Below are 26046 nucleotides of genomic sequence, written 5' to 3'. Positions count from 1 at the left end.
AAGATCATTCCCTTTTTAGAATCATGATCATTTTTGATACAGAATCAAAGCAAGAACATAACATCCTTCAGGAAAGAAAAGAACCTAAAAAAATTTAAACAACATGCTCATGGATGTAGAGCACATGTCAAATAAAGATTATTTGTATTTGAAGTTTTTACATGTACAGAGACGTAGCTGCAGTGCCTGCCCTCAGATTCCTTCACTTCACATCATCTGTAGCAAAATGAATTTCACATCCTTGAGACATACTTGACTATGCTGGCCCTCACTGAAAAATAAGCTCAATTTGTAGACACCATTTCAAAAAATGGTGTATACAATACAGTATACAGGCAGTATACAATAAAAAAATTTTCAGAGCAAGGGATATTCAGGACGTTAATATAAACAGGGCCACAATCCCAGAACCTAAGATGTTCCATATAGCCAATTTACTACTAACAGATTAACCACAATTATCTGAAAAGTCAGCCAACACTTAACTACCACACTCATGTACTGATAATAAAAACTGAAACCACATTTGATTAGTGGTTGCTGGCACACTATAATCTGTGTGCTTACTGCTAGATTTTTAATAGATTTAAGGTATGGCCAACTCTAAAAAATCTAATTGTATCTGCAACCATCCTTTCCTTCCTCCCACCTCAAACCACAGACAGAGTGATCCAGCTTGGAATCCTATTTTCTTCCCTTGAGTGCTCTGCTCACTGGGTAGGACCTTCTCCCCTATGATGCCACTGCCCCCTCCTCCTCCATGATTAATCTTTCTTATGTCATGTCAGATGTTCTCTATCATTTCCCACCTGGGAAAACATTCTTATAAAACTGAAGTAGCTAAATAATCACACGGAGTGGAAGTCAAGAAAAAAAGGCATCACAAGGGTCAAGGAGGATTATTTCATGTTAATGAAAGAGCCAATGCAGGACTTCCCATTGTCCAGGGCTAAGACTCCACACTCCCAATGCAGGGGGCCTGGGTCTGATCCCAGGTCAGGGACCTAGATTCTACATGCCACAACTTAGAGGTCGCATGCACTGCAACTAAGACCTGGCACAGCCAAATAAATCTTAAAGATAATAAAATTTTTTTAATTTTTAAAGAGTCAATGCATTACCAAGTTATAATGATTGTAAGTTACATGTACCTAATAAAAAAGATCCTCAATCACAGATATTTATCAGGTAATAAAACAACTAGACAAAAAAAACAACAACAACAGTAACAGAAGACCTGAGATAAATAAATGTACATACACATACACACCTCTCAGAAGTCTTTATTCATAGGACACAAAGTCTTACAGTTCATTAACACAAAAACAAACCAACTGCAAAATGCGTAAAAAACTTGCACAGACATCCCAGAAAAAAACTAAATTTATATGAATGGCCAGTGAGCACACCCACGAATTGTTTAGTATCATTTTTTCATCAGGAAAACACAAAAACAAAAGATAATCAACAACTACAACAACGAAAAGTAAATATCACCATCCGCCCATGAGAAAGGCTAGAATACTACTACTATATCCTGGTGAGGATGTGGAAAAACAGAACCTCTCACGTATTTTTAATGGGAGTGAAAAGTGGTACAACTACTTTGGAACACAGCTGCATGGTTTTTTATAAAGACAAACATACGCTTACCATATGACCCAGCAATTCCACTTCTAGGCATTTGACCAAGAGGGGAAAAAAAAAAAAAAATGTTCATACAGAGACATGTACAGCAACATTCACAGCAGTTTTCTTCTTAATGGTCAAAAGCTGAAAATAATCCAAATGTTCTTCAACTGGTGTATGGGTAAACAAACTCTGGAACATCAATACAATGGAATACTATTCAGCAACTCTAAACAACGTGCATGAATCTCAAATGCATTATGCTAATAGGAAAGGGCCAGACTCAAAACAATTCCATTTATATGACATTCTGCAAAAGGCAAATCCACAGGGACACAAAACAGATTAATGGTTGGCAGGGGCTGTGGGGTAAGGGGAAGTGTTGAGTAAAAAGAGACATGAGGGAATTTGTGGGTAGGATGAAACTGTTTTCTATCTTGACTGTGGTAGAGGTTACACAAATCTACACATGCTTTAAAATTCATAGAACTGAATGTTAAAAAGGCTAAATTTTACTATATGTAAAGAAAGCAACAAGACTCAACCTCTGAAGCCAAGGCAAGTTTTCTTCTACCTCGGCACACCCAGACCTACAAGCCCCAGCAGGTACACAAGAGGACCTTATAAATCTAAAGCAAACCTCCCAAGATCTTTGAATAAATGTTGATAAATATATTTGTTTAAGAAAGTTGTTTGCTGAGCAAAAACTAAAAGGTTTTGCTGTTGGTCCTGTTGTTTTTATCTTGCTTGGACCAAAGTATGATATAGCATCATTACTTTAGACAATAGAGTAGGGAAGACTTTCACTAATGAGGTAATCCCTTCTCTACCATGCAGACTATATTTCTGAACAATTATATATACCCAATACAATTTTTTATTCATATTTCGCACAAAGTCATGTTTCATTTCAAACTGACAAGACCTCTACTGTTCCCTATGGGCTCCATGCACAACAACTGTACTTCCGACATTCACAAGTTGACATACCAGAGAAAGTTATTATGAACTCTGGGACCAGTCTGGCCACCACATACAGAATTATCCCTTGAGGAAATCTGCTTATGTGATTTAACTTTGAAGAAGAAGTAGGAAAAAAACAAAAAGGAAACCTGGCCACAGGCTGTAAAGTGCACATGTATTCACAATAACATAAGAGCAAAAGGAGCTTATCTTCACTGTGGTCGACCTTTTCAAGCTAAGACCTGTCCAGAGCTTTGAGAATGTTACAAGAACAAGAGGTTTTCCAGCTTCACTGGGTAATTCTCCAATCATGGAAGAAACATGTCTTTGCTTTCCCACTAGTAATTTTTTCCTTAATTTGCAGACAGGTAAGCTCAGGTACCAAACAAAAAGCCATTTTTCAACAGTGAAGTGAGGTGTTTGTTGCTCAGTTGTGTCCGACTCTACGACTCCATGATGGTAGCCTGCCAGGCTCCTCTGTCCATAGGATTCTCCAGGGAAGATTGCTGGAGTGGGTAGCCATTTCCTTCCCCAGGGGCTCTTCCCAACCCAGGGATCAAAACCGTGTCTCCTGCATTGCAGGCAGATTCTATTACCATCTGAGCCACCAAGGAAGCCCTATGGTTTGTGTTTGTTTTTCAACAAGCAGGGCCCAAAAGGATCTCTTCAGGGTTACACAGTCACTGATGGGCCAAATGCTACTTTCAAAATCAGCTGTTAAGATCTGGTTTTAGAAGAATTACTCTAAAATCATTTTGATTGGTGGCTTACGCTGGGTTTGGATACTTAGGCCAATGGTGAGTCTTCTGTTGGTAGAATAACATTTTTTAACCAAGAGCTAGAAACATAATTTTCATATTGTTTTATTTGAATCATTTTAAAAGCTGTCATTTTTCCTCCACTTTGATAGAAGCATAAAAAATGAGTTCAATGGAAGCTGGTACTACCATATAACCTCACAGTTTATGCCACTGCAAAAATTCTTCTGAAAATTACCCTGGGCAGAGATTTTTGTATACAAAGTATCAGCCAAGAACAAATTTTTATAGTTGACTTCTAAACCCTTTAAAATTGCATTTTATAATGGAAATACTGAGAGAAGGTTTACCCTCAAAGCATTATTTAATATTTCTAGCTTTTCCAAAATACAGTACTATGAACTCAGGATCAGAGATGTAAAAAAGAAGAAACCCTAAGTTATAAAGCTGTCTTTTTAAAAACAGCCACAAATAAAAATGTTTTATGGATCAAACATGTTTACATATATTTATTTGCAACACCTGTTACATTAATTTTCAAGAGCTTTCTTCAACCATTTAGGCAGTATTTCAATCTGTGGGCATTTTACCCCAAAGATCCTTTGTAAGCAATGACTGACTTCAACCTGGCTTTCTACTCATTCAACTATATAGAGTCCAGTTCCTGTTTTCCACACTTGGGAAAAGTAAGGGTATTATCTAATTTCATCCTGATTCAAGGAAAAGGAAGGCTATAAACCAGCATGAGTCTTAGAAAACTTGGAACAGTAGGAAGCAATTTCTGGGAAGTGAGTACCCAAAACAATGAAAATCAATGACAAGGGCATAGCATTAACACAGGCATAGTAGACATTTATGGCTAAATGAATTTCTCGGCTGCACCTCCCTGCAATCTTCAATATCAGCTTATATTTCTAATTAGAACCAGAGAAATCCACCCACTCTCAGCATCCTCCATCCTGACCCAAACTGATGCATGACATGGCAACCAAACAGCGTGCACCAATACCCTCTGGATTCCAGAACGTCTGTGGTATTCAAGAGACAGTCACAGAAGTAGAGCCCTCAAGAGCTAAGGTCCTGGATTTGCTTAGCTTGAAGCATGTCACATTACTTCTAACTGGAAACATATCCTAGCTTCCTCACCTTTAAAATACTGAAGTTATACTAACAAAATGAAAATAAAAAACCATTTGACCACCTCAATAGATGGAGAAAAAAGCATTTGACAAAATTCAACATCCATTTATTATTAAAAAAAGAAGAAGACAAATCTCAACAGAGTGAGTGTACAGGGAGCTTGCTGGGATCGTATGGAATCTATACATCAGTTTGGAAAGAATATCTTTACTACATCAAACCTTTCAGTTCATGAACATTTAGCTAAGGCATCTTTAACTTCTCTTGATAACATCATGTCATTTTTCATGTTGAAGTAAGTCTTATAAATCTTTCATTATATCTACCCTAAGGCATTCCTTTTTATATGCTAACGTAAAGGGTATCATTTTTTAATGATTATTGGTTTGTTATAGGTATTCAGGGATACAAATAATTTTTGTAGGCTGACTTTGCATGTAGCAGCCTTAACTGTTTTGGATTTTTTCATGTATAAAATCAAGCAGTCTAAAAATAACAACCACTGGTTTCCTTTCCCAATCCTTATACCTTTTTCCTAGGCTTTATAGCATTGACTATGATTTCTGGTACAACGTGGAACAGAAGTTGTGATAATGAGCATTTTTGTTTTATACCCTAGACTATCAGAAGGAGACCTTTCAGAGTTTCATTATTAATTATGACGTTTTATAGCTGTTTTTGGTTAAAAGTTTTTATCACATTAAAGGAGTTTCTTCTATTACTAGTTTGCTATGAACTTCTATAAAAAAATGAGTACTGGGAGTTCCCTGGTGGCCTAATGGTTAGGATTCTAGGCTTTCAGTGCCATGGCCCAGGTTCAGTCCCTGGCTGGGGAACTGAGATCCCACAAGATCTCAAGAACTAAGATCTCACAAGATTTTTTTTTGCCATAGTAGAGCCAAAGAATTGATGCTTTTGAACTGTGGTGTTGGAGAAGACTCTTGAGAGTCCCTTGGACTGCAAGGAGATCCAACCAGTCCATTCTAAAGGAGATCAGTCCTTAGTGTTCTTTGGAAGGACTGATGCTAAAGCTGAAACTCCAATACTTTGGCCACCTCATACAAAGAGTTGACTCATTGGAAAAGACTCTGATGCTGGGAGGGATTGGGGGCAGGAGGAGAAGGGGACGACAGAGGATGAGATGGCTGGATGGCATCACCGACTCGATGGACATGAGTTTGAGTAAACTCCGGGATTTGATGATGGACAGGGAGGCCTGGGGTGCTGCGATTCATGGAGTCACAAAGAGTCGGACACGACTAAGAAACTGAACTGACTGACAGCCCCCAAAAAGGGGTTGGGGGGGTACTGAATTTTACCAAACATTTTTCTGCAAAAACTGAGGTAAATCATATGATTTTTCCTTTTCTTCTATTAATGGTTGATTTTATTGAGTTTTTCCCCCTATTTTTAACCACTTTATTGAGATGATGAATGACATACAGAAAGCTCTACATATTTAGCGTATGTAAGTCAGTAAGTTTGGGGATAAGTTTACATCCAGTGAAACGATGACCACCATTATGAAGACCATAGATGTATCTATCACCTCCCAAGTTTTTTCCCACTCACTTTAATTTTATTTTTGTGGTAAAAATACTTAAGATCAACCCTCTTAGCAAATTTTAAGCTATAGAACAAATCTCCAGAATTTATCTTGTATAACTATAACTCTGTATTCTTGGACCATCACCTCCCCTATTAATTGAGTTCTGAATAGTAAACCAACCTTGCATTCCTGGAATAAACCCCACTTGGTCCTAATATGTTATCCCTTTTATATACCTATGGATTCAATTTCCTGTTGTTTTAATATTTCTATCTCTGTTAATGAGAGAGATTTTCCTATAATCTTCTTACATTGGACTGTCTTTGTCATTTTTTAATATCAAGGATATGTTGGCCTCATAAAACATTTTTGTATTCCCCTGAAAATTTTTTTAAGATTGATGCTATTTTTCATCCTTTAATATTTGGAAGCATTTATCAGCAAAGCTATTTGACCCTGGAATTTACCTTGTTAAAAAAATGAATTAAAGATTCAATTTTTTGCTAGATATAAAACTATTTAGATTTTCTATTTTTCTTCTAAACATTTTCTTGGACATTTCAAGAAATCTATTACATCAAAATTTTTCTTTTACTTTTGAAAAATACTTTTCCTGAGTACAGATATCTAGGTTCACAATTATGTCCTTTCTGTACTTTAAAAGATACCATTCTATCAGCCTCTGGATTTCATCAGTTTCATTTGAAAAGTCAGCGTTTATTTCCCCTGTTGTTCCTTTGAAGGTATCTTATTTTCCTCTCTCCTTTCAAGAATTTTCCCTTTGGCTTTGGTAAGTTTTATTATAGAGTGCCTACATATGATTTGCTTTGTATTAAATCCTGTTTGGGCTTCTTCAAGTCTCTCAAATCTGGGCCTGATGTCTTTTATAAGTTTTGGAAAATTCTTGGCCATTATTCCTTAATATACTGTTTGAGTCTCATTCTCTCTCTCCTTTCCTCCTTGTGCAGGCTTCAGAAACAGGAGAGCAGGCCTCTGACCTGCCTGGCACTGCCTAGATTATGTGCCTGCCCGTGAGCACACCAATTGTTACCAGCAAGTCAAGCAGTACTTCAGATGAGACAAGGAGTGGGTCTTAGAATTTCTTGAGCCCCTGGAGGTCTGGCTAAGCCCCCAGGGTCTAAGAAGTCTTATGACTCACAAGGTGAAACAAACAGCATTGTAAAAGTTAAAGTAAAACCAGAGATGTATTTCTGCACACAAACTGCTGCTGCTGATGATACCAGTTTGCAGCCTGGGATTGTAAGTGGAAGCCCCCAAAACTGCAATTTGAAGTCTCACCAGTGGGGTGGATGCACTGCCCAGTACCCTTTCCCAACTGGGACTCCAGACTGCTGTTAACCTGAGAGTTCCCAGCACTGTTCAAGTCTAGATATAGTTGTCACCCCAATTTGGTGATATATATGCTTTTACATCTCCCTATTATTTTTCCTTCTTTTCTCTTAATGACTGTATATTGCAATTAAGTCAAATAATCTATAAAAATTGAAACTGTTTATTTGTATGTAACAAGTGGTTTCTTTTGTTAACGAATCCATTGAACTTAAAAGTAAAACTTTAGGCAAAACAAATGCATACAGACATAAGTGCACATTCTGTTTCTCAACTCACATTAGGGATTCAAGATGATGGCCTAAAGAACAAGGAAGTAGGAAGGGAGCTATTCCTTTTCCCAATGCAGCTTCTCAGAAACAAAAGCTATCAGTGGAAGGCTGCAAGGCAAAATGGAAGAAAGCAAAATAAAATGAAAGGTGATTCATTTTTAATCAGTTTTACACCTCATAAAATGTGCCAAATAACCCTAAAATGAATGAGTTTAGGAAAGTCATTTATTAATTCTAAGACAAAAATCATACTATAACTATATAATAGCAGTATTGGTTTTTCTTTCCCCAAATGAACTCAGCTAAAGAGAACTTATTTTCTGATGAAAGAACAGAATTTTCCTTTGAATTAGAAACCGTTAAAAAGCACCTCTCATTTTTGCATTTGTTAAAGTAGTTTTCAAATGTTAGGAAATCTCGTTAAATCTCCTTAGGGTTCATAAACAAAGAAACAAAAAGAGGTTTGGAAAAAAAGCCTCCCTGGATCCATTCAGGCCTAACAGATGATATAAGCTTTCTGCATGTTCCATGAGGGCAGCACATTGTCTGTTATATTCAATGACATATCTATTCCTTTATCTGGTGCACCACAGACGTCCAGAATAGTATTTGCATAATGAATCATCACACCAATGAATTAAGAATAAAGGAGACACTAACATATATATAAGTATCTGCCTGCTTATTATAAAAAACACATCTTTAAACTACTTTTAAAATAATTTAATAATAAAACTGATACCAACCTATTTTCTAAGTTTTTTCAGCCTTAACAGAAATACCTTGAAGATGGAAGTATGAACAAAAACCTAAATTCAAGAATTTTCTGATTTAGGGACTGACTTTTCATCTGTTGCCACACATTGCCCCTTCATGAATTAAATCAATATGCTTTGGCCTGTTTAGAAATGAGTACATGAATAATGAAAAATAAATACTACAGTTCAGCCCACCTTACAAAGTAATTTATATTTGCAATATACAATGTTTACAAAGGCCCTATTGGAGTGCTTGTTACGGAATCAGATCAGATCAGTCGCTCAGTCGTGTCCAACTCTTTGCAACCCCATGAATCGCAGCACGCCAGGCCTCCCTGTTATGGAATAGGACTCAATAAATGGTAGCTGCGAATTTTAACATCACCATATAATTGGAATCATTCATAATAAGCAACATAGATAAAAACCAAAAGAAAACATCAAATACTATTGGAATGTGAACTAAAATAATACAAAGGCTCCATAATAAGGATAAAAAAACCTGAAGATTTTTCAATTGAGTAAAACAGCAACCGTGGGTAACAACTGTAGAAAGGAAACATTCCCAGGAGCAAAAACCTGTGAACCCAGTCTTGAAAGATGAGTTGGGGAGAGAGGGAGAGATACAAGCAGAGAACTAACTGCAAGCAAAGGAAACAATGTGTGTGAAAAGAAAATGCAGGCATGCAGTTGCATGGTACTTACTTAAAGACCTCCAGTCTACCATGTCTAAAGTCTAAGGGTACACTTAAGACTGCCCAAGAGGGCAGAGGGCAGGTCATGAACGGCTTTCATGTCAAAGGAGTAAGAATGTAATTGGAACAAAGGGCTGGATGACTCCAGTCTGAGCTAATATTAACTGAGAAGTAGGTGAGCTGCAGTATCTGGGCCTTGGGGAGAAAAAGACTACCCTGGAACAATTTATTCTACAACCATACTTATTTAACTCTTCAAACCAAAGGAAGGTTTGAAAGATAAAACCTTTCAAAGATGAAAATAAATAAAAAATCATCTGCAGTGAAGAAACATTATAGAAAACATTTACAATCAACACAGTCCATCTTGGATATTCAGAGCGTATAAATCACATCCAGCTCCCATATTCAAACACCCAGCAAACCTGACTTGATCCAGTGCTGTTTTCTCCTACAATTAAACTTCATTCTTAAGAAAACAAATTTTTGCTTTGTAAGACTACTAAATTTAGTGAATTCACCCTGTGCTTTTAAGTTACAAAATTTTACATCAAAAGAAACAAAATCAGTCATTTTTCTCATGTTGTTTGGAAACACTAAAATCGTTCAAGTATTTATCCTGTACCTACTGTACGTCTGTTACTGGGAAACTAGATACAAGGGAAAGAAATGAAAGAACTTTTTAAAGCACTTACTTCCCAGACACTACTTTAGGTCACTGTAGCTCATTAATCCTTACCAAAAAACTGAAGTATAAATCATATTTGTAAATGAGGGCTCTGAATCTCAGGGTCAATAAGCAAAGGGCCTAGAATGCAGGGCTTCCCAGGTGGCACAGTGGTAAAGAGCCATCCGCCATGCAGAAGACGCAGGAGACTCAGGGTCAATCCCTGGGTCAGAGGATCCCCTGGAGGAGGAAAGAGCAACCCACTCTAGTATTCCCGGGTGCCCCGGGGTGAAGAATCTGCCTGCAATGCAGGAGACAAAGGAGACTAGGGCTTGATTCCCCTGGACGAAGCAACGGCAACCCACTCCAGTATTCTTGCCTAGAAAATCCCATGGACAGAGGAGCTTGGCAGGCTATATCCATGGGGTTGCAAAGAGTCAGACACAACTGAGCACATATGCACTAGAATGCAGGTCCCAGTCTAACTCAAAAAGCACATGTTCTTCCCAAGATGCCATGAATATAAACATAAATAGGACACAATGCTTGCCCCACCAGATTAGACCTGGGAGGAATTATATGCTTATATTCATTCAAACATATAGTTCCTTTGCCTAAAAGATTCTCTTCTTGCCTGAATTTTCTTTTGGCAAACCCTCCTTTTAAACTAAAATTCAAATGTCATTTGTTCTAAGAAATTTTAACCAATTTCCTTAGGCAGAACTGTCCCCTCCTCTCAACTCCAAAAACGAGGGAGAAGGGCGCTACAGAAAACTCACTGGCATAAAAACAACTCAAGATGCAGACTGAAGTCTTTTTTCAATAAACTAATTAGTAGACTTTTTCTAACTACAGCTACAAGAATAATCTCTCTATCCTTCATTTGCTAGAGCTAACTGAGGAAACAGCAGGGTGTAAGGGGAAGTCCAAAGTCTAATTCTGTTAAAACATGGCAAACATTACTTCAAATTTCTGAAGCCCCAACAAGTTACACTGAAATTGTGACTCTCCTATAATGGTGTCATATATCTCTTCCTCCCTCCTCTATAGTGCCAAAGTAATTTAAAAACAAAAACCAAAGAGTTAACTCTCTTATCATCCACCTCAGTGCTTCACAAAATAAAATGTTCACACAAATAACTCGGGAATCTTTTCCCAAGTGGGTCTTGGGGCAGAGCCGGAGAGTCTGTAATGTTGCTGGTACACATCCCACACTCTGAGTTGCAAAGATCCAGATCACCCCAAAAGGAATACCACACCCAAAACTGAGTACATACTGAAGAGGAGAGACAGAAGGCCCCAAAACAATGCACCCAGACTGCCAAGAACCAAACTCTGTACTGTCAAAAGACAACCCGACCTTATCTCAAAGTATCTGAGACTACTATGTTTATGGGCTGATGACTCCATCATAGTGTATTACAAAACTCATTCTACCAGCAGTTCCAGGAAAAGAAATAACCATGCATTAAGAATTGCCACAGTACCCAGCTCATCTTAACGCTCACAGATCAGGGTCTTAAGAGTCTACAACCAGCCTTGGCCAGTGCCCAGCGAGGAGGAGCCCACAAGGGTGACAAGGACTTATCTCCAGGCACTACTTTTCTCCTCCCGGCCTCCATTCCAGCTAATAAACAATTTTTAGGATTTAGAGCAGGCTAGGCTCTCCTTTCGGAGAAGGCAATGGCAACCCACTCCAGTACTTTTGCCTGGAAAATCCCATGGATGGAGGAGCCTGGTGGGCTGCAGTCCATGGGGGTCGCTAAGAGTCAGCTCGACCGAGCAGCTTCACTTTCACTTTTCACTTTCATTTATTGGAGAAGGAAATGGCAACCCACTCCAGTATTCTTGCCTGGAGAATCCCTGGAACAGTGGAGCCTGGTGGGCTGCCATCTATGGGGTCGCACAGAGTCGGACACAACTGAAGCAACTCAGCAGCAGCAGCAGGCTCTCCTTTCCATCCAATCTCTCTTCCTTATTCTTCATGGAGTTAAAACTTACTTTCCATTCAGACCTCATGTCCCCCAGAAAGCATTCCCAGACCCTCTGCAGCCTAACAGGATACCCCTATCATGGAGGCCCACCACACTCCAGGATTTACTATATACTGCCCTCAGCACTCAAGGCTGCTCTACTACACTGACCTTCTCAACCCAGGTTTCTCAAGAAAATTAAACCCATATACACTGAGGCATCCATTACACATAATGAGTTACCTTCTCTACTTTGAATTTAGAATAGCACTATTTAAGCGTCATCTTTGGGAGAACTGAGAAAATTCAAGTCATTTTCCATGGTCTGTGGTTTAGATGCAGAAGCAGATCCCACCGATCTCATTCTATATTGCATTTCTAAGGCACAGCATGATGCCTGAGTCACAGTAAGCACGCAGCAAAGAGGTAATAGAGGAGTTGCATGAGTGGACAAGCCCTACCCTGACCCTGCTGACAGTCTGTATTTTAAACTGTTTATCTCCACCATTCATTCTATATTCCCACCTGCTAGAAATCTTGGTTCCTGACCATGAGCTCACTTCCCATTTGAAGCCTTATACTCATCCCTTAACTGATCTTTGTCAAATGCTTCAAGCACTGACCTTGAGCTGATCTACTATAGGCCTCCTCTAACCGTGCCACTGACAATTTTTCCTGCAACACAAATAGGCCTCGTTTGGTACTTTACACGGATTGAGTGGAAAATTGCTTATCTACTCTCTGATCACTTCAAGCACAGATGCATACTACCTACTGCTCAAGTAAATGGCAAAAAGACCTGAAGCGTAAGGGTAGAGCCCAGGGACACTGGATGAGAAACTGAATGAAGCTGGAATAAGCAGCAGTAAGGAAACAAAGTTAAGGTTAATTTTGCCACTATAATTTTCACATATATTGTTCAAGAGAAAACTATAAGGAAAACAAATCAAAACAAAACACAGAATCCAAGCAAGCTAATCTCCAAGAACTCACAGAGATAGAGACTCTTAACATTTTCTTTTTTAAAAAACTTTTTATTTTTTATTGGGGTACAGCCGATTAACAATATTGTGATAGTTTCAGGTGAACAGTGAAGGGACTCAGCTATATACGAATCCATTCTTCCCCAGAGACTCTAACATCTTCCAATTCAAAATCAAAAGATTCAAGAACTAAAAGCTTGAAATACTGAGATGGAGTCAAAACAGGAAAACTCTTCCCAGCATAGCTGTCACACTATTTAAGAGGAGAAGCAGGAGTCTGTGAAGGCTCCTACAGTTTCTTGGTCAGTTGGGCAGGAGCAAAGTCCTTCGTGAGGCCTAATGCACCCCTAGAACGAGGATCAGCAAACCACCGCTGACCGGCCACATCCAGCTGCTTTTGGAAATGAAGTTTTTCTGGAACATAGCTGCTTTTGTGCTACAATGGCAGAGTTGAGAAGTTGTAGCAGAACCATGTGGCCCACAATGCCTCAAACATTTTACTATCTTGTCTTTTTTAGAAGTTTGCCAATTCCTACCCTCGAAGGTGCCTATGTCCCCCAAACTACCATAGGGACATCAACTGGGCACAGGGCATTTGCTTCTAAACCTGATCTGGTTTTCTTCACAGCGTGTCCCTGTCCTACCCTTGGCTCTGTGCTCTGCATTATCAATTCATTCTCTTACCAGCCAGTCCCAACTTCTTTTGGCATTAAATCTAGTTCATTCTCTGTACACTGTTCTCAAATCTGAACTTTTAATCTGTCATGATTTGACTGATAAATTTTAAGTAATTTGGTATATTTCAGAAATCTTTCATTAAAAATAGACAACTTGGGCAAGATTTTCTATCTCAAGCTCTGCCTCTAGGAAATCTGACTTAAGATACTACATTTAGGTCAAGTTTTTCTTTCTCATATGAAAACAAAGGTAACCATCATCTTTGTGTCTCTTTCCTTGAATTACTACCCTTTCTCAGCCTTCTTTGTGCTGTCCTTCACTCTTTGTGACTTGGTTTCTGCCTTTTCTTTTCTTCCCTACTGAAACTGCTCTGATCTGTACCACAGATGGCTCCATACTAGCCAAATCTAACTTCTCATTAAAATTTCTCACTGGGTCTATCAGCAACAGGGCACTGTGGACTATTTCGCCTCATTCAAATGTCCCTTGTTTAGGCTCCCAGCCTAACATTCTCTCCTGGTTTTCCTCCTTCCTCTCTGGACACCATTTCTCAGTCTCCTATATTGGATCTTTCTTCCTCTCCAAGGCCATGAAGTGTTGGTGTTCCTCAGACTCCATTCTCGGTGGCCTTATCTCTCCATAAGTCAACCCCAGGAAATTTATTCAAGTGTCATTGAGGTTACCCAAATCTCTACCTCTAGCCAAGGTCTCACCTGTGAACTCCAAATTCTAATATCCAACTGACTCCCAGCTCTACATACGTATACATCCCCAGGCCTCACAAACTCACCATATCCAAACAAACCCATCATCTGTCCCTGCTCCCCTTCCTAACTTAGCACATGGTGCCATCATCCTCTGAATTACCCAAGCCTGAAAAGTAGGAGTCATCCTAGCTTCTTCCTTCTCTCTTGCCTACTACATCCAATTGCCATGTTCTATCTTACTAAACAGGCTTAAATTCATCTCCTTACAACCCTCATGGCCACTGTGACTCTTACCATCTCGCACTGAGACTCTTAAATATTAATAACTTTGTTATCAATCTCCCACCAATTTTACTCCTTTCCTTTAAATTCTCCACCCTACCACCAAAATGATATTCTACTATTCAAATCTGACTGCATTACCTCTCCTCAAAATCCTTGAATGGCTCCCCAATACCTACAGGGTAACAGCAGAACTCTTTTACACAGTATGTAGACATTTCATGATGTGGCTCTCCTGACCTGCCATTTACCAGCCCAGCCTCATCTCCTGCCACTTTATATCTCTATCTTGCATTTTAAGCTCTAAAATACTAAAATAGTAGGTGTTTCCAAATCTACCACATTCCTCTCCCTAGTTGCCTAAATTCATAAAACAATTATGTCTATGTCCTAAATCATGACTAGTTTCTATAAAAGATAGGGTAATATATGCCTATTGAAAAATTGTTCAAAAATGAAAATTTTAACAAAATTTAAATGAAAAATGTACATTTTTAACAGTAGCAGTAGGAAGCAATAAGATCAAAATACTACTAATAATAACGATAAACTCTTTATGTGTGTGTGTGTCTGTGTGTCAGTCACTCAGTCGTGTCCAGCTCTTTGCGACCTCATGACCTGCAGTCCACCAGGCTCCTCTGTCCATGGAATTCTCCAGGCAAGAATTCTGGAGTGGGTTGCCATTCCCTTCTCCCAGAGATCTTCCCAACCCAGGGACTGAACTGGGGTCTCCCATATTGTGGGCAGATTCTTTACCATCTGAGCCACCAGGAAGCCCTTTATGGTTTATAAATATTACCAAATAAATGCCTTAAAATTTCCTTGCCTTTCATTACAAAAATTACATCATTAGCTTAATTCAAAGATTAATAAGTTTACTTTGTACTACACATTGTACTTTAAGGCAAGAATTACATAATTAAGGGTGATCTTAAAGCCCATCTAGATCATTTTCAGGTATTTCTGAATTCTTTTTTCATTAGTGGGGATGAATTTATAGTAAGTGATGTAGAAATTTTTGCCCAATCTCCCTAATGACCAGTGGCATACGTTTTTCAGATGGTTAGCCAGGAATGCCAAGTATAAGGAATCTAATTAATCCAGCATGACAGTTATCAGTGCAGTTCACCAGATCACCCCAAATTGCAAACACTTTGGAGAACTGTACTTTTTGGCCCTCTTGTTGAGGGTCAGGTGACTCATTCTGGCCAATGAGCTGTGAACAGAACTGACAAGCTGCTTCCATATTTTAAATATGGCCCCTCCGAGGCTCTGTTTCCTTCTGCCACAGAAAAGTGGACTCCTCCTGACGGCAGTTGTTTCAGTCAGCCTGGACTCTGGAGTGATGATCAGGCAAAACACAACCCTAGATGACAGTGATGGGCAAAGGGCATGAGTAAGAAATAAACCACATCATTGCATAATCTTGCCTACCATCCAATTATCCAGCAATTTCCTCAAAGGAATGTATACTGAAATACTAACATTTTATGTCAACACTTTGTAGGAGCATTTTATGTCTGCTATGAGTAAATGTTATCACTGGTAAATTCAAGAGCTAGGAATAGTAAACTTGAGTCATTACATGATCTTGGCCAAATTATAACTCCCAGTCCTCGTTTCAAAGAAGAATAATAATATCTGACATTTCTTGTGCATTTATAATGTGCCGATATTGCTTTAAGTACTTTATCTATATTAACTCATTCCTTACAATGAATGTGAATTCACCAAACCATCTCTATGGATCTAAGGAGGAATGAATTAGTTCTCTAGCAAATAATCCTAAAATATTAATTGGGAGTTCCCCAGCACAAATAAGCGACTCTATCCTTAAATGATACATTCCTTATTTTAGACATTTCAATTTGAATTATAGAGATGTGAAGGCATGTTTAAAGCAGGCAAGAACCTGAAGTATTTGATCCGAGAGCTGGCAATAAAGAAGAAGAAAAGAAGATTGTTAAAAATAGGTTTGTGTATATAACAATTTGGGGGAAATCTGATCATGGTAGTAGATATACCTTACCTACCATACTGTTATGGGTGGAGGCTCCGGAGACCTTGCCCTTCAAGATGAAATACCTTCCAAGCCTTTTTTGGGCCTGCCACACCAGCCAAGAAACCAAACAGTTCTAAGAAATCCTAATTCCACTGGAATTGAGAACAATCCAAAATGATAGTGGTTATATAAGAGATTGGATTAAATATAATCTAGTATGATGGGTGCATATTTAAAGAAGAACTTGGAAGACAAAACTTTAAAACAATCACTTGAAGGAAAAATTCGTTGTCAAAGGAAACAATTTACTGTACTAGACCAATTTCATGTGACCATAAGAAGATTTGGAACAGCCATTGAAAATTAGGGATTAAATGTGTACTTTGATTTTTTTTTGTTTGTTTAATGTAGAACAAGAGTAGCTATTCCTATCAGCACTTCCTTTATTCTTTCAAGCTCAAGTTCTTTCTGTGCCAATCTCTTCCAAAATACCCATCCATATTTCTATTATTTCCTTGTTGAAGTATGAGTATTCTGAATAAAAATAAGTTTTCTTTCTTATTTCAACTGTACAAAAGACGTGTTAGAAAACATCAAATAATTGTCCCTGTTTTTCCATCCTTAATTCATGTATAAACTTTGCTCTGTTGTAAACTAAGTAAAATAATCCTGTCCCAAGAGAAATTTAGACTTGGCTAACAAAGTGCTTGGTTGATTTATTCTCACCCTACCTTCTCAGTACAATACAGGTATTCAACAAATACCCAGGTGATAAATGAATAACATTATAGTTTTCCAGGGGGCATCAATATACCAAACCTATTCCAGTCTATCTTACTATATTTTAAATATTCAGACAAAAGAATAAAGAAGCTAAGTTTCAATGAGAAGAAATTTCACTTGAAATCCACCCCTGACTCATCAGCCAGTCAACTCTTGTTTCAGTTTCACCTGATTTAACTGTAATATGCTCTTATCAGCCTCCTTTATTCTGATTTTCTCTGGGTCACTCACTATGGCTGCATCAACTAATCTGCTCACCCTAGTTACCAATCAAGCAAAGAAGTTAATATTTAAACAACTCTGGCTCCTCCTATAGAGGACTTAGCTTGAACCCAACTCCCAGATCCAAGATACTGCAGCTGAATTCTGGGCTCCCAAATCTCCTTTGGTACAGTCAAAAAAGGCCCAGAATTCTGGTTTTCAAGGTTGGTCTTCTGCGTTGGTTCCTGTTCCCAGTATTGCTCTAACCAATTCTCCTAGCTTAGGGATTATACACTATCCTTGACTCCCAGCCTAATGGCTGCATCTACCAGTCTTTTTGTAATAAGATGGTCCCACATCTCTGGAATTAGAACCCTGTCCCAAAGTCCCAGAAGGATGTACTCCCTACATGACAAATGCCTACCTGCTTTCGGAATACCTGTGTTACATGCCCCATGAATTTGAGACTTGGTGCCAAGAGCCAGAATGGCATCGGGGTCTGCAACCTCTTTGATTCTATTCTTGTCCAGCGGGTTGTATCTCTTGGTTTGACTTTATAATTGGGTGAGCGCTCTCAGTTTCTTATCTACTATGTAGGGTAGATATCTAGTAAGATACATTCCTAACACCTGCCTTCATAATGCCCTGGGCAGCTATTATATCTCTCTAGTTTCAGAATACAACCACTCAATTCACTCAAATTCTAATTAACTATTTCTAAATTCTTTATCGTATAAGAATAATACTAGGCCTTTGGGTATCTCAAATGATAAAGTCAATTCTTTACCCATGATGGTAACTCAGGATATTGCCTTATGCTAAAGTATGTATTATTGTTTTCTGGATTTATGTTGATTTTTATGATACCTGACAGTATCATATCTAGATCAAATAACTCTCTCCTTTGTATCTACGGAATAACAAATAGCAATGGAATCATGAATTGATGTGACTCAATCCCAACTCTGTCACTCCCTGGTTATACGTTACCTAAATTAGTAAGATGTTTAAGCAAAAGCTCAGGTTTCCCATTTACGAAACGAGATAGACAAACGAGCAGACTCAAGAATGGTGTGAGGCACTAAATACATTCCTGGTACACAGTAAATACTAAAAAGTTAGCAAGCAGCAGCAGCCACAGAGTTTATATAAACTTATTTGCAATGCACTGTATTCGATTATTAAGAGAAGTAAAATAAGAGGATTAATTTATTAGAGTTTAAAAAGGATGAAGGGTAAGGTTGTTTATGATTATGGAAGATGAACTTGATGGGGAAAAAGAAAGGAAATGGAAGAGGCAAAGATCAAATAAATGGCAATCAGAAGAGTTTACAGAGCAAAGAGCAGGATTCTGTGAGCTTCAGTAAAACGGGGTCAAGGACGTTAGTCTTCCTGGAGGGGGGAATCTTGATAACAGTTAGGAATTCCCTGCTCTTCCCAGTGTCTAAGAGAGCTGGTTGAAAGGCTGCAGCACTTAGCCAACTGCACGGCAGGAAGACAGAGCCTTACTTCATGTGTTCCTCCCTGGAAGTGGAAATTTTCACAGCCCTCTGCTAACAAATTAATTCTCAGCCCAAGTCATTCTCATTCCGCGCCCCCTCCCCCAGAGAAAAAAAGCCAAACCTCTCTCCTTCTCCATTCCCATCTTTCAAACCATAGTTCAAATGAAACCTCCTCTATGAAATCTTCCCCATTTATCTCAAGAGTTTAGTGCTCCCACAACAACATGTATTTCTCCATCGTACAAACTATACTAGTTTTTCCCATCCCTTTTCCAACCAGCCTATGAGCATTTTAAGAGCAAAGCACGTGACCTGTTCGAGCGTGTACCTCCAGCGTCTAGCACAGGGCAGGATGTGTGGAGGGTGAGAAGCCATCAAGTACCCTGCACTGTTCCAGGCAGAATCATCAAGATCAATGGTTCTAACCATTTGGGAATATGACCATCCACCTTAAAAACCTGAGGAAAGCTACAGACCCTCAGCCTATAAGAATCCATACACACACTCGCACTTTAAAAAAAAAAAAAAACAACAAAAGCAAACATAAGGAAAGGAACAAGCAATAAGCTAAGTCAAGAGATATGTAGTCTACCTTTGGTTCCCAAAACTCCAAGTTCTCAAACAAGTCACTAAACTTATCAGTTGACAAAGTGAAGAAACTATCCTTTGCCTCAACTATCCTTCACCAGATTTCTGTAATAAAAAATACAGATACATACTAAAAGCATGGAGGAATTCTAAAATTGAAATTGTTATGTAAGAGCAAATTATTTCTTATTACTGCTCCACAGCTTGATACTTTCACAGCTATCTATTTTGCCAAAAAACATGCTGTGAAATAAATTGACTATTTACTACTACAGCGAAAAGAACTGTTGTTTACATACCCAAGAGGGGTTTGCACACAAGCATAAAGAAGCAAAGATGAATAATCCAATTAATTCGCATTTGCTCACACCATTGACTACAGATTCCTTTGATAACAATATGCTTTTGTACTAACAAACCTGTAATACAATTGGCCAGTATGCTGTGAGATGTTTATATTCTACATGTCAGGGGTTCTTGATGACAGTCTGAATATTCTCTTCTCTCTCATCTGAACCTGTCACCAACGACTGTCACAGGTGGGCTACAGCCAACAGAGCTCCCCTCTTCAGAAGGGGAAGTTGTAAAATGCTTGCACTTAGTGTGTGTGTGCTCAGTCGTTCAGCTGTGTCTGACCCTTTGCAACCCCAAGGACTGGAGCCTGCCAGGCTTCTCTGTCCCTGGAATTTTCCAAGCAAGAATAGTGGAGCAGATTGCCATTTCCTACTCCAGGGGATCTTCCTAACCCAGGAGTCAAACCTGCATCTCTTGCGTCTCCTACACTGGTAGACAGACAGGGCTGACTTTAATATAAAAAGCATTGTCAAGTAGCCGCTGTGAAGACCCTTAGGAACTCCAAAGAAATGGAACAAGTAAGGAACCCTGAGCCATTCTCCATACTTCAAATCTTCTGAAAGCCCAAGAGGGCCTACACATATACCCAGGCAGACAGACCCCATGTCATTGCCCTGATTCTACTTCAAGCAGCAACTCCAAGGGTAGGGTCCCTCTTGCCAGTCTAGATCTTTCTCTGTATCCATGCCAATCTCTGCTCAAAAGGATATCTGTTGGGGGCCGGTGTGAGGCACTCCGCCCATGGCAAAGGTCATGAGGAAGGAGGCTCGACATACACAAAGGCAGGATCAAGCCTCAGGAGTCCCCCTGGAAATCCTCGAGCATCTACCCCCATAACCAGACCCTGCCTACTTTACTACTTTGTGCTCTCCCCTACACCTCTGACTTTACGGGGGGCTGTCCCCCACCACCTCTTTCAGAGAAGGAGTTAACTTAGAGCTCCAGTTAATAATAATTCCTGGGCGTGATAGGAGTGTTTCAACCTACAAACTCCTCTGAAGGGTCTCTAGCCTGCCTGACAGGCTTGTCCGGCCACATGTGATTGTTCACAGCCTCCCAACCGTGAGAGGCACGAGATGCTTTAAACCTTCTAAAAACAGGTTCCTTAGAAAAGTTAGAAAACCATTAGTATAAGTATAGTGGGCTGATTAGAAATTGTATTGGTGAAGGGTTTTTCATTTGTTGAGCCAATGTTTGTTGCTAAGACTCCACATCCCCTGCCCTTACACATATTAATGAATATATAGAAGAAATAAGTATTAACCTTTGATATAAATCACATTAGACCTTAGGCTAAGTAAATTCTTTCCTTAACTAAAACCCACTACACCCTCACTCTATAGGAATGTAACTTTATCTGGGTGGCGTCTGTTTTAAGAATAATCACCCTTGGAGAAAAAAGTGTTCTGGTTGACTGACCACTGTCACAAGGAGAGGGTCATAAATTGTCAGCAGGCCCCCCTGGCCAGAAGATGATGTAACACCCCTAAGACCTCTGTATACATTTGTATGAAGCACCTGACTTTAATAAAAGTCAGGACTGCTGTCCCCACGTGACTTTTGTATAACATCTCAGTGTATAAAAACAGACTCTGGAAAATAAAGAATGGGGATCAGTTCCTCAAAATACTGGTCTCCCCATGTCGCTCTCTCTCTCACTCTGGCTGAGTCTCCATATGGAGCGCGGAACCTGCCATGCTTACTAATTATGCCTGGGCTTCTAAGATCCGACCAGGGAGGCCTCAGTGTCTCCTCTCCTTCGGGAGAACGGAAGGACGCCTGCGGCCTACGTAAGTGGTGCAAACTTCTTGTCTTGAAGTTTTATTGGTCTCCCGCGTAAACCAAGCTACTCAGCCTCTTTTCTCCACTGAATTTTACTACTGAGCTATCCTCATTCTATTACTCTTTATATCTTTGATGAATATTTAAATAGTCGCCGACGCCGTCTCCCCTTCGAATACCCTGAATCAGCCAGGGCTGGACCCCGGCAGATATCATTAATAAATGATCCAGCGTCCCAGGGGGAGGTCATGGCCCAGCCATAAGGCGTTAAGGTTCACATTTCTTCCCTCAGCTATCTTTCCGCCAATCAAGTCTCAGATCCTAGGTCCACAGAGTTCAGCCCCAGCTCCCTAACTTCTTCTTTCTTTTTCCCTCTTGAGTCACATAGTATAGCCTTGTTACTCAGTGTGGTTCCAGAACCAGTAGCACCAATGTTGACTGGAGCCTTGCACAATTTGGGGCACCACTTCAGATCTACTGAATTAGAATCTGCATTTTAACAAAATCCCTGGGCTGAATCATTTGCAGCTTAGAGACAAGTACTGGCCTATAGGATTGGCCTCAATTCTAATGAGACAGTCTTGCATCTATCTTTCTCTAACAGCTACTCTTAGCTTTGCTCTGCAAACCTCCTTCATGAATACCATTCCTTTCCAGACTCCCCTCTACCCATCTGCCTAGAAAGCATTCCCACACGGGGCAGTGACTGCCGTAATTCTTGATGAGCTGCCTGGCCTACCTTCCAGTAACTCTGAAGGCAGCCTCCTGGGCCAAGAGAGCTCCAAAGTTCCTCTTTCTGTGCTGATTCACAAGTCTTAGGCATTGGTAAGAAAATCATCAGAGGCTTTTCTACAATTAAGCTCTAGCACAATTTCTGGGGTCTCAGCCAATACCTAGCACCTAAGATTTAGGGACTTGGCCTCCTTTTCTTTTGACTTGAAAGATGCCACGGTCCACTCTAGTCTCTGCAATATTTCTCACTACAAGACTGCTATTAAAGAGATTAAGAGTGGACAACATAAAGGATAAACAAGGAGCACTAGCATTTTAAGAAGTGCAAGCTTCCCTGGTGGCTCAGTGGTAAAGAGTCTGCCTGCAAGGCAGGAGATGCAGGTTCGATCCCTGGGTCAGGAAGATTCCCCTGGAGAAAGAAATGGCAACCCACTCCAGTATTTTTGCCTGAAGAATCCCATGGACAGAGGAGCCTGGTGGGCTACAATCCGTGGGGTCCCAAAAGAGTTAGACATGACTTAGCAACTAAACAACAGCAACTGTTAACTGAAAAGCAATTTTTATACTGTGCAAATACAACAGGAAGAACATTACAAATGACAGCTAAAAGGATTTCTAAAGATCCTGACTCTGCCCCTCTTCAGACTTGGCTTCTATGCTTAATCCTGAGAACAGATTTCACCAAACATCTTCCTCCTCCATGCTTAAGGGCTAAAGGTATATTGACTTCTTCCATGAAGCTTCCTCTTGCCAGCAAGAGGGCTGAAAAAGTCATCAAGCAAGGTAGATCAAAAAATGCCTCCCCAGATTCAAGCAGGTTATATGGACTATGAACACCTGAGTGTGTTGATACCATTTCACTTAGACCTCTGCCCCTTGCACCCTCAGAATGCAGCAGCCTTTTCTCTAAACCAGGCAGAGTTGGAATTTAATCATCATGGTTCACACTCCACTTTATCAGGAGCAGAGTCCTCTCTCCAGGCTCTTTAGCTGACCTCTAAAGATCCTCCTGCTAACTTCTAAATGTTGGCTTTCCCCAAAACGCAGTATTCAGCTGCCTTCTCTGGCTACACTCTCTAGGTGACCTCATTCACTATATGGCTGATGACTCCCAAATTGACATCTCGAGCTTCAAGCTTCTTCTTGAAGCTCCAGACTCATTTGTCCAAATATCTTATTTCATTCGTTGGTTTCTTCATTTTCAGGATTTTTTTTACAGCTTTATTGAGGTATAACTGACATTCAATAAACTACATATATTTAAAGTACACAAATTGATTGGTCTTAACATACACAATTATGAAACTATCCCATCATGAAAATGAACATGCCTATAGCCCCAAGTCTCTTTGGGGCCCCAAGGTAATCCATCTCTCCTGCTCCCACTTCAGGCAACCAATGATTTGCCTTTCGTCACTATAAATTAGTCTGCATTTTCTAGTCATATAAAGGAATCATTGAGCATATACTGTCTAGCTTCTTTCACCCATCACAACTATTTTGAGATTCACCCATGTTAAATATCAATCAATACCATTAGTTTTTGTTGTTTTTTTTTTTACCAGCGAAGTCATATTCCATTGAATGGATATAACAAAATTGGTTGACGTGCTTATGGACATTTGGGTGGTTTCCAATCTGTCTGGGGCTATCACTAAAAAAGCTGCTATGAACTTTCATATATAAATCTTTATATGAACAAATACCTTAATTCCTCTAAGGTAAATATCCAGGAATGGAACAGCTGGGAGACTTCATCTTTCTTGTTCCTTCTCTGGTTTACCTTTACTGTACAGCTGCCTGTTTGCTATAAAGCTATCTATAGAGCTCTCTAATGACCTCTAGAAATACTTCCTCTGGTTGGACCAGACTATAATGTACTCTTCCTGTCATCTTAAACCTGGTCAACACTGTGCTAGATGATGCTTTCAAGAAAAGAGGAAATGACCTACATCAATCTATATTCCTAGGACCTGGAGCCAACCCCTAGTTGGCGCTTTCAAGGAATCAAGGAAGGAGACTATGCACAACTGGCAGCAGCTAGGGATGGGAGTTCCCTGGAGGAGGGCACGGCAGCCCACTCCAGTATTCTCGCCTGCAGAACCCCATGGACAGAGGAGCCTGGCGGGCTACAGTCAAGGGGGTCGCAAAGCGTCGGACACAACTGAGCGACTAAGCACATCACAGCAGACGGATGAGAGCTGGGGGCAGGGTCGGGGGTAGATCTGGACTAGCATAATTCCCTCTCTGCACTTAACTAAAAACTCCATGAGAGCAACAACTATGTCCACCTTGATCATTACTAATGTCCATGCACCCTACAAATCCCTGACACGTAGGTCTTACTCAATTACTATAGCCCTATGAGATAACAAAAAAGAATTTAATTTATGCCTCAACAAAGCTCTGAGATAAGGTAGTACTTTCCACATTCCTGGAAAAATTAATAATAAAAACTTGAGCTGCTACCATGGGTCAAGAATTATTCTAAGATTTTTACATATATTCACATTTAATCCTATGACAAATCTAGGAAGTAGGTATGAAGTAGGTACTATGATTATTCCCAATCTATAGATGAGGCATTTGAAGCACAGAGAGGTTATATAACTCACCCAAGGTTATACAGGCAAGTGGCAAAGATGAGCTGCAAACCCAAGTAGCCTCACCTAAAAGCCCACTCTATGAAGCACTCTGCTTTAATACCTCTCACTGAAGAAGACACCAAAATCTCAGTGGCAATAAACTGAGACAAATAAAATAAAAGATGTGATATAAAGCATACTAGGAAGAAAAATTAATATTTAGATATACATTACCAGTTTTATACAATTAAAAAGAAACTGCTATGAATCATTCTAGTGCCTGACCCTTATTTAAAACAATAGTCAAAACGAAAGCAAATCTTCCTTTTCAATTGATAGACATAGATAGAAACTAAAACCCAGAATATTCTCATATTAAAAACATTTTCATCTGCTATCAAATCTCTGTTTTATAAAAATACACAATCTATTTTTGCCTGCCAAGGGAAGCCCAACCACCAAACCGGACATCACAGAACTAGACATGTACTGCCTGGGTTTACAGGAAAGGCAACAGGGACGTGTGAAGACGGCCACCATCCCTATGGTCTTTTCTTTCCAGTTCTCCCAGGATTAAATGTTGGATAACAACACATTACCAGGTTTGAATGTCCCCTGCAAGCTTTTCTTCTACCTGAAAAATTACCAGAAATCAAGGCAAAGCATGTGAGAGGGCAGACAGATCACAGGGGCGGGAACAAGGAGAACTCAAATCATTAGGCGTGTGCCCATCCAATGAATCTACGTCCCAAGTGTCCTGTGGCCTGCTTCTGAGACAACGAAGGGCCTGAGGGGTCTGGGACTGCATCAGTTTATGCTGTCTCGCTGACGCACTATGGAATGCAAAAGGCCCTGAGAAGTCTCTAGTTTTAAGAGGAAAACTTAACTCACCTTCCACTGCTCCTCTGGAAGCAGCTTCACAACCACCAGATCCCCATTCAAGGCTCTATTACGAGCAACAACGCCATCAATAAAAATGTCTCGATCACCATCCTAGGTTGGAGAAAGGAATGTAAGAGTCAGCTTACCAAGGCTTAGAATCAAAAATAACTCCCTTGGCTTACAAACTGTAGACTCTACAATCTGCCCATTGACTTAACAGGAACACTGGTA

At 39.7% G+C, this 26046-nt stretch overlaps 1 protein-coding gene across 8 annotated transcripts in view; it reads right to left on the bottom strand.

Moving 5' to 3' along the window:
- DIS3L2 (DIS3 like 3'-5' exoribonuclease 2) overlaps positions 1-26046 on the bottom strand; it is a 361340-nt gene that overhangs the window by 268022 nt on the left and 67272 nt on the right. For 7 of the 8 annotated variants that reach the window (XR_011562175.1, XM_070774057.1, XM_070774030.1 and 4 more), the window contains exon 5: positions 25825-25926. Coding sequence is in view for 7 of the 8 variants with exons in the window: in XM_070774057.1 (XP_070630158.1) it covers positions 25825-25926 (102 nt within the window). In the remaining variant the exon portion in view is untranslated. Of the gene's footprint in view, positions 1-1653; positions 25791-25824; positions 25927-26046 lie in introns of those variants that run through there. The other variant, XM_070774055.1, reaches the window with a different exon arrangement.

This window comes from Bos indicus, chromosome 2 (genome assembly GCF_029378745.1).
Source record: "Bos indicus isolate NIAB-ARS_2022 breed Sahiwal x Tharparkar chromosome 2, NIAB-ARS_B.indTharparkar_mat_pri_1.0, whole genome shotgun sequence".
In the NCBI taxonomy this organism is placed as follows: domain Eukaryota; kingdom Metazoa; phylum Chordata; class Mammalia; order Artiodactyla; family Bovidae; genus Bos; species Bos indicus.
This window is presented reverse-complemented; position numbering and strand designations above follow the sequence as displayed.